We start from the raw sequence: 10062 nt of genomic DNA on the forward strand, positions 1-10062 counted from the left end.
CTGCCTGTCTGAACTGATAAAAAATCCTGGTGGCTTGTGTGTTGGGTTTGTGAGTGCTTTCTGGGAACTGTGGGACCACTGGGAGTGTGGCTCCAGCAACCTAGAAATCACTGGGGATAATTGGAGAGTGGGAGACTTACCCAGAGGCGATTGTGACTCAGTAGGTGGGAGGAGGGTGATAGTGTAGAGCATAAGTGGCAGGTGCAGGCGAACCTTAGCTATGCTGGAGATAGACCCTCTGAGAGGCCGTGGGGTGACCCCATGTGGGTGGTTAGGCATTTCATGACACACCCATTCTCTGTCCATGTCATTCCCCTCCTGATACAAATTACAGCAAAATGCATTCATGCATCTTGTGGTAAACCTTTTTTCCACATTAAGGGATCTGTTTACTAAGCCGCGCTAGTGGCTTCTGCGCAGCATTACTGACACATCCCATTCAAAGTGAACGGGCTGTGTTAGCACTAGCGCACAGCCAGCCGTGCTAGCAGCTTAGTAAACCGCAGCACAAGAGTCAAATTCTATAAGTGGCATCTAAAAATTGTTACTGAAAATTTAATGCACTTAGCACAATTCTATAAGGGGTATGCATCCTTTATAGAATTGTGCTTAGCGCATAACTGCACCTAACTGTAGGCACCTGCATTTAGACCTGCTATGAGCAAGCCTAGTTGTAGATGCCTACAGTTAGGAATGATTCTCTATGTATGCGCATAAAATTAAAAAATGCTCCCAGAATGCCCCAAAAATACTCCCAGCCATGCCCTCAAATTGTTACATGCTTTAGAATTTACGTGCAGATTGTTATAGAATACAATATGCATGTAAATTCTAACTAGGGCCTATTAGTGCTGATAATTGATTGTCATCAAGCACTGATTGGCTCATTATTCAATTAAGTTATGTGCGTTAAATTGGGCATGCGCTCAATTTAACACACATAACTCTAGGCGTCATATATAGAATTTGGCTGTAAGTGCACATTAGCACTAACTATGTTTTAGTAAAAGAGCCCCTTAATTTGATTCTGATATATTTTATTTATTTATTTATTGCATTTGTATCCCACATTTTCCCACCTCTTTGCAGGCTCAATGTGGCTTACAATACATCATGGATAGTGGAAATATAATAGAAAAATAGGCATTTAGTGTTACAGAAAAATTTTGGTAACGTGATAATGATAAGACATGATAGTAGTATGACAAGCAGATATTATAAGACATTTCTAACTACGTATGGAGGATTTATGTTTATTCACATTGGTTGATCTTTGTGGTAAGCCTTGCTGAACAGATGGGTCTTCAGTAGTTTGCGGAAGTTCGTTAGTTCGTAGGTCATTTTTAAGTTGCGCGGCAGTGCGTTCCATAACTGTGTGCTTAAGTAGGTGAAGTTTGACACGTGCATTACTTTGTATTTTAGACCTTTGCAGTTAGGGAAGTACAGATCAAGGAATGTGCGGGATGATCTTTTGGCATTTTTATATTTCACACTGCATAGTTCTTTTTTTTATTTTCTATGCATGCGTATAAATATTTCCTGGCCATAGAATTATATTTGTATTTTCAAGTGTAATACTTGATATAATATGCATAACATTAAAGATAAAATAAAGTAATAAATTAAACCATTTATTACGCCTTTTACTATGTTTTCCTCAGGTGACTGCAGGAATTTCTGCTCATAAATAAATAAATACAGTTTTGCTATTAAGCTTTTCTTTTTGATATTTTCTACTTCTCCTACAATCTCCCTAGCCATATTCAGAATGCTGTCCCAAATTGCCCCCCAAATGGGCAAATGCACTAAAGTTTCTTTCCTGTGTTGAGTCTGAATTCCTGAAGGCTTTTCTCCTATTCTATGAATCTGCAGGGAAAAGATCATGGAAACAGATATTTTTGTCAATGGGAAAAATACATAGTACCACTCACTCCACGAAATGAAATCTGATCGGTTTAGATGGCGTGTGTAATTTCATCTGTGGCATCATTACCAATAGAGACCAATCATATCAAGAGAGTACAAGATGACTTGTTACTCTCCTGTTATCATGGCTATTTCCAATGCTATGGAGGAAATGGTGATTTGCTTAACGAATTAAAAGAAAAAACCCAATGACTTAACAGTCAAAAGTTCAGATGACACAGCGTGACTTTTTAACTGATACTGCATGACTGGTATTATTTGGAGAGTGCACTTTCGAAATATTGTACAATCAATCTGTCTTTCTTTCAGTTTCTTGTACAGCCTCGCTACTTTGTGACCTCTGCAGGGATATGGATTGCTAAGTGATATATCTACAGCGCCAGAGATAAGAGGACAATGTTCATGTCCCCAGCCAGCGTGCTTTCAAAAGAGCTGAAAAGATGCTGGATGTGAGGAGGAAATTATTATAAAAAATAAGAAAAAAAAAAGAAACAGGAAGCAGTGGTCTGAGAATGTAAAAATTCAGAGAACAGGAAGAGGGGTGACTGTATAAGATAAAGATGAACATACAGTATAGGGCATACAGTGAGGTTTTCTGTAGGCTAATTTTAGAGTTAATTGTGACATAATCAAGCATCATTTATCCTTTGCCATTACTTTTAAGTTGAAGCAAACTATTTTGGCTTTTGATGGTGTTTGTTCTGTTTTTATTTAAAATAATCAGAGTTTCTAGGCATGAGATCATTGAGTTGTAGTGAGAGCAGCAAGAGGTCCAGATGTTAACCGTGAACCTACAACATTGAGAACAATGAGTAGGAAGGATCTGAAACTGAAATAAATCTTGAAAACAAGCAGTACAGAAAAGTGCTCACTAAGTTTTTAAAGATTTTCCTGAAAAAAAAAACCGATTGGTTTGGTTTTATAAAGGGAACCTTTTACTTATTTTTCCACGGTATGCTGCTTGCACAGTAATATTGAAAACAACTATCTTTACAGTTATATCAGCCAGACTTGAACTAGGAAAGCAAAACATCAGTAAATGAATATAACTTTAAAACTTGTAGGAACTTACCCACAAGGTAACCAAGGCACAGAAATTAAAAGTTCTGTTGGGTGCTGTATAACTGTACTGACTTAAGACTCAAATGCTGATCATGTTATATTTGCTCTGTCTAGTAACACAAAAGCATTATATCACATTAGAATAGAGTCGTGTGATAGTGTGAGAGATACAAATGCCCATGTGTTTGCTTTGATGGAATCATTTAAGGGAACTGATTTACAAAGTCCTGCACAGTAGTAAACCATTCCCTAACAGTTTGAAGGGAGTTCCCCCTCCCCCTGTCTCTGCAGGGTATGGCAGCAGTGTCAACCCCAGCTCTAAACTCACCCAGCTGTAACTGGTCACACGTCCTATTTGGGTTATCTCCAATTCTGCAATTGAAAATTGCACCTGGAGTGACAACTGATTCATTTGCAGGCCAGTTTGATTTGGGGGCACCGACAACAAGCCTGGAAGAAGACAAAATTAAAATCAGACCCCTCCTAAGAGATTTTAAGGTCATCCCAAAGCTTCTATTATCCATCAGATACAATTTAAAATTGGATCATTGCATTGTGGGGTGAAAGTTGTCTTTAAAAAAAATCATTTTTAGGAAATTCTAAGAGTAACATAATAACATAGTAAATGCTGCAGATTAAGAACTGTAAAAACCATCTAGTTTGCCCCAACAAGGTGGCAAGAGTTGTATCTGGAATTCTATGCCAGTTAATCTCTTCATGATTAACACAAAGAGTGAGTAAAGTCAGTGGATCTCTGTAATTATTCTTCTACCAAAGTATTGCATAGTTAAAAACATTATGCATGCATTAAAAGGGGCCTTAAAAACACCAAATAAAATGACTTTTTTGTCACTTAAACTTACCATCTGTGATCCCTATGGCTGTGCAGAAGAACTGAATATCCAAATAATGACCCATTGATTCCTTTAAAAACCAGAGGACTCCCTACGTCTATGTTGTAAAACTCTGCACTCCTGATTAGACCACAGAGTAATATTACATTCCAGATGTTATCCCTTCTCAGAATCTTTCGAAGCTTTTCCTTGTCCATGGTGAGCAGTGAATTTGAGTTGATGGTGAGTTACATGCAAGGAGTGTGGAAATGCAGAAGTTAGTCTGTCCAGACTCTGCTGCCAGAAATTGAAGGAGGGAAGTTGTGTCTTGATTGCAGGAAAGCAGCCAGTCCCAATGACAGAAAGTTGCAAAGTAAAAGTGCTTCAGGGGAATAAGACTTATTACTCTCCACTCAGCGTATCTCCTCTTTTGCTTTCTCTCTCTCTCTGCATAAATTTGATTTTGCCTTTAAAGTGCTTTAGTGTTTCTGTTGTTCTCCTTCTCCCTGCTTAAATGTGAGTCAGGCAGGGCGAGAGGAAGTGCTTCTGGGCAGATTTCATTCAGGACCAGCTTAAATGAGCTGTTTCTTCTTTCTCTGTTACTACTGGAGTTCCACCCACCTCAGATCCTCCTGAAGTCCATCCAGCTATTGTGCTGCCAATGCAACCACGAGGCAGACAAGGCAATCACCTAGGATGGCACAGAGCAGCTATAGTCATAGCAAAACAATACGTCCTTGTCACACAAGCTCAAAGAACCATCAACATGTACTTTTACTCAAAGTGGAGGTAGATACCTTTCAAATAGCTCAATTGCCCTTTCTAAGAGAAATTCTATAAAACATTTTCATGTGCATGCTGTTTTGCACATATAAATGGGCTGTTAGAAAACTGGGTCAATCCTAAAAATATGTGTGGTGCAGGTTGGCATGTCTTTCCACAGTAGAGAGGCACAGGGACGGAGTTTGGGTGGAGTTGTAGTGTAAAGGGTCTCTAATATTTATACCTGATTAAGCAGTTGCAATGTCCTCACCTTGAATGTAGGTGGTATTTCTGCTAGATTTGTGCCAGTAGTTTATAAAACTAACATAAGAATCTATGTATCTTTATAAAATAGCTTCAAGAAAAAAAAAAGGCTGATCTACAAAAATCTGCTATTCAACAAAACATGGACTACTAATCAAAGATACTAGGTGAAAACCAATAAGGGGCCCTTTTACTAAGTCGTTAAGCGTTTACGCGTGCCCAACGTCTGCCAAAATGGAGCTAATGTCCAACTACCGCATGGCTCTTGCGGTAATTTCATTTTTGGCATGCGTCCAATACGAGTGTCTGAAAAATATTTTTTTATTTTTGTGCACATGTAATGGATGCACGCCAAATGGCATTTGATGTGCGTAGGTCATTACCACCCGGATTCTTTACCGCTAGGTCAATGGCTGGCAGTAAGGTCTCAGACCCAAAATGGACACGCGACAATTTTGATTTTGCCGCATGTCCATTTTCGACAAAAAAGGCCTTTTTTTACAGGCGCGCTAAAAAATGGCTCGGCGTGCGCCCAAAACCCACACCTGCACTACCGCTAGTCATTTTTCAGTGCGCCTTAGTTAAAAGACCCTTCTCTATTATTAAACAGAGAGGAAAATTGCATACATCTGCCAAAACACCTCTTCCTCCCTTCCTTTAAAATTGTACAAAATTTATTATCTACTATATTTTAAAATCTTTTTAGTGTATAGTTTAAAACATTCTCAAATAGAACCAGCACACTTATCTCAATGGGAGGCATGAAACCTCTTTAATCTTCCAGGGGTTGCTGTCCCCCTCCTTCACCTCTGATAGTGAAACTGGAAAGGAATACCAGGCTCTGTGACAGTGTCAGGTATTATGACCATAATTTAATGGGTTTCACCTAGGGACCCTTTTACTAAGTAGCGGTAAACCTCCCGAGGGCTTGCTGCATGGCAAACTGGAACTACCGACGGGTTTTGGAGAGCACACATTTTCTACAAGTGTATCAATTAGTGTGCGATATGGGCCTGGATTCCTGGCCATAACATCTGAAGCTGTCATAGATAGGGTTACCATATTTTGTCCCCCAAAAAGGAGGACACATGCCCCGCCCCCTGTCATGCCCCACCCTGCCCCCACATCACGCCCCCACCCCACCTCCTGTCACGCCCTTGCTTCGCCCCCTGTCACATTTTCCCCTCCCCCCGTCACACACCCCGTCACCCCCCCTCCCCTTACCTTACTACTGCCCCGGTGGTCTAGTGACCTCTTCGGGCCTCTTTCCTGCCCGGAGCACTGCCCTGCACGCATCCTTCCTGTTGCTGATCACGGAGCCAATTCAAAATGGCCGTCGAGAGTTGAAGTCTCGTGAGGCCACTTCAATTCTCGGTGGCCATTTTGAATTGGCTCCGCGATCAGCAACAGGAAGGATGCGTGCAGGGCAGTGCTCCAGGCAGGAAAGAGGGGGCTCTTTCCTGCCCCAAACAGGTCACTAGACCACCAGGGCAGTAGTAAGGGGAGGGGAGGCTAGCAATCTGCCCGTTTGTCCGGATTTCTGGACAAACGGGCAGGCTGGTGGGCGGGCCATCATAGGACGGCCCGCCCACCAGCCTGCCTGTTTATCCAGAAATCCGGACAAATAGGCAGATTGGCAAAACCCGCCCGGTTGCCCGGACATGTCCTCAAAAAGAGGACATGTCCGGATAAATCCAGACATATGGTAACCCTAGTCATAGAGGCTGGTATGTACTGTTTATTTCACATCTTCGGAGGTAGAAGGGGGTCAGTGACCAGTGGACGAGTAAGGAGGGGGTCATGCCTTAATTCCTACAGTAGTCATCTCATCATTTAGGGCAACTTTTTGTGACTTAGGCATAATCGAAACAGGCCTAGACCAAAACATCTAACTTTAACCCTGGATGTTTTTGTTTTGTTTTGTTATGGCAGAAAAACATCCAAGTTTTGGGAATGCACAAATTCCAGCTCAACACGCCACCCTTGTGATTTGGACGCACCGCAGAGAAAAATGTCTGAAATACAAGTTTCAAAAATCGTGATTTGGGCATTTTATGCCATTTTTGAGGCGTTTTTCTCTTTTGGAAATGAGCCGCAAAATATCCACTTAGGTATTTCTACAGGACTGGTGTAGGGTGGGTGGTGGGTTAGTCATGATTGTTGACTTATCAAAACCTTGGAAAGGGTGGGGAAGGGGAGGCCAAAGTTAATTGAAGGTGAGTGCAGGGTGGAGGTTTGCTCAGGGCGACTAACACCCTTGTACTAGTTCTGAACTTCTGCTAGTGCAGCCTCTTCTCATACACTCCCTTCTTTGTGGTTCTCCACCTACTGAAGACCTACAGAAATTACTTTCCTTCAAAAATGTACTATTATTATTGATTTATTGAACTATCCATATTTGAGATGCTCAGCAAGTGAGCACTTTGGAAAGTCAGACCTATTCAGGAAACTAAAACATATATGATTATTGAAGTTTTAAACATACATATGTAGTCTCCTCTAACTAATCCCAGTAGGGCACAAAATGCATGGGGAGTTTAATTTATACTTGTATAAGCTGGGCATTCCACCTTGGAAGTCTGCTAAATTTACAAGTGTACAAAATTAACTGCTATATTATGCCACCAGCTAGATAAAGATTAGCAGCACTTCAACAGGTAGCACAAGAATTTCTGTAGATAAAAGTCCCTTTGTTGCTCAGAAAAATGCTTCCTTCTACCTATAGACAGCAGGGTGAGTCTGGAGGCAGAGCGAGAGTGGGCCAGTGAACAATGCATGTAATGTTCTATGATGAACACTATGCTTGATGTTTCTAAGGGACAAATTGCATGCAGTGAAAGCAGACGACAGTCTCCCAGAGGCAATAATCAAATTAAAAGTCTGTGCGGACTTTTGCTTTAATTACTGGTGCAAACCCAGTAGGTAAAAGCAATAGCAGAGTTTTCATCACTGTCCCCTAAGCTGCCAGTGGCAAAGTGAGCCGGTAATATTTTACCCAGTGTATTAATGAGTTTCCAAAGACAAACTGCACAGATCAGTGGTTTTCAACCTAGTCCTTGGGACACACCCAGCCAATTTGGTTTTCAGGATACCCACAATTAATAGGCATGAGTTATATTTGTATATGATGGAGGCAGTGCATGCACATTTATCTCATATAAGACTATGATCCTGCCAGATACCTGTGACCTGCTTTTGTACCTTGAGGACTGAGATGAGAGCAACTGTCCTGAGCTGTTTCTCTTTGAGAATTAGCTAATGCATGGATACAAACACACCCACATATTTTGCCCCTGCTGTATTTGTAGACAGGGTTTTTGCAGGAAATGCTTCATACCTATATTTAAATATTCAATATAAGCAAGTAGTTTACTTCCCTGACCCAAGCACAAATAGTGAAATACCTGAAACTAGACAGCTATGGCACTTATTTTCAAAGCATATAGACATCCCAAAATGCCAAAATGGATGTCCATGTGCTTGAAACGTCCAAATCCTGAGTTTGCAAAGGCAGGATTTCAACATCTGACACTAGCATATGTCTAAATAGCAAGGGGGAGTGTTGTGGGCATGTTTTGGGCAGGACTAGGGAGGGCCCAAAATCAGGACATCCAATAGCGATTACCATAAAGAAGGACATCCTTAGTTAGATCTGTTTCAATCATGTCTAAGGTACAAAAAAGTGCTTATTTTCAAAGCGGCATTATCTGTGTACTGCACACAACTTTTCAAAGTGGTTGGGAGGCGGGGCTAGTGCTGGGCAGACTTATACGGTCTGTGCTGGGGCTGGTGGGTGAGAGGCGGGGATAGTGCTGGGCAGACTTATACGGTCTGTGCCAGAGCCGGTGGTGGGAGGCGGGGCTGGTGGTTGGGAGGCGGGGATAGTACTGGGCGGACTTATACGGTCTGTGCCCTGAAAAAGACAGGTACAAATCAAGGCAAGGTATACACAAAAACTAGCACATATGAGTTTATCTTGTTGGGCAGACTGGATGGACCATGCAGGTCTTTTTCTGCCATCATCTACTATGTTACTACACGTTACTTTGCGTCTGAAAATGATCCCATCAAAGCTACCTTCATACAAGTACACCTGCAAATTTGTGGTAAGGGATCTGTAGGGAAAATTTACTTCTGTACATCCAACAATCCAAATACACACTCATAAATGCATGCCTGTCCCCATGATCACTGCATGCAACATGGCGTTTCACGTGTACTTTTGCCTATGTATCAGGTGGGCAACTTTGTAATAGACCATTCCCATGGGTGAAGCACTATTCCACTTGTTGACATGACTAAAAATTATCTTCCCTATATGCGGTATCCTGATAGCAATTTCACACCTGAACAAGCAGCTTAGAAGCCTTGTCTGGTGGATCATACTGTTTACTGATCATTTTGTCATCTAAGACTCCTCCTCTGTTGCTAGGCCTCAAGTTTATGCCAGAGACTTCAGGAAGCCACAATATATTGGTAAGGACCTTTCCATTTCTAAACAGAGCATTTACATTTACTGCAAGACCTGGCCTTTTGCCTCCTTTTACCATTGGCAGACAGCCTTTCTTCCATTCCCTTTACTGCAGTTTCTGTTGTCTGGCCTTCTGCCCTGGTGGCTGCTGGCCTGCTACTTCCAGCCATGGAGCTTTTGACTCTATAACTTGATATTTGTTACGTGGATTTCATAAGATAAAATCAGGAAGATTTCTCCTTGATACTGCAGATCCAGAGACTAAGATCGACTCAATCCATAATCTGAAGCTATCTCTCCACCCTACAATAAGAATGAACTAATTGAAGGGTTTCTGTGAAACGACAGCTGACAGAAAGAGGACTGGGACGACCACATCTCTATGCAGAAAACAACTGTCCTCTCTGCTTTATAGTTAGAATGTTAAAATATTTCAGGAGAACAGCAACTTGCCCTTCTTGCTGTCATTCTCTCATGCCTTCTTTGTGTTTCCTCAAAGCCAGTGAAATTGCACCTCAGGGGGCTTGTGAAGATGCCAAGGGGCAGCTCCTGCCCACAGAGGGCGCTACTGAACCATGCAAGCATCTCACAGCTGCTGCTGATTAGTGCTGATTCTGCTGCTGTTTGAACACAGGAAGGCTGGGCACTGCTCTCCTGCTCTGAGGTCTAGATGGTTTTAGGAAATATAAATTATATACTGTGTGAGGTATCTAGTTTGCCAAACTCCAAAACTTTAGGAGAAAA

General features: G+C 41.7%; 1 protein-coding gene across 1 annotated transcript in view; it reads right to left on the reverse strand.

Annotated features, from left to right (window-relative positions):
- Positions 1 to 4323, reverse strand: part of ITGA4 (integrin subunit alpha 4) — a 186990-nt gene extending 182667 nt beyond the window's left edge. Inside the window, exons 1-2 of the mRNA XM_030210123.1 lie at positions 3852 to 4323; positions 3317 to 3438 (exon numbers count right to left, since the gene is read on the reverse strand). Of these exons, the coding sequence (XP_030065983.1) occupies positions 3317 to 3438; positions 3852 to 4039 (310 nt within the window). The 5' untranslated portion in view covers positions 4040 to 4323. The remainder of the gene's footprint in view (positions 1 to 3316; positions 3439 to 3851) is intronic.
- Between the last annotated feature and the right edge of the window lie 5739 nt (positions 4324 to 10062).

Source organism: Microcaecilia unicolor, chromosome 7, assembly GCF_901765095.1.
Source record: "Microcaecilia unicolor chromosome 7, aMicUni1.1, whole genome shotgun sequence".
Taxonomy (NCBI): Eukaryota; Metazoa; Chordata; class Amphibia; order Gymnophiona; family Siphonopidae; genus Microcaecilia; species Microcaecilia unicolor.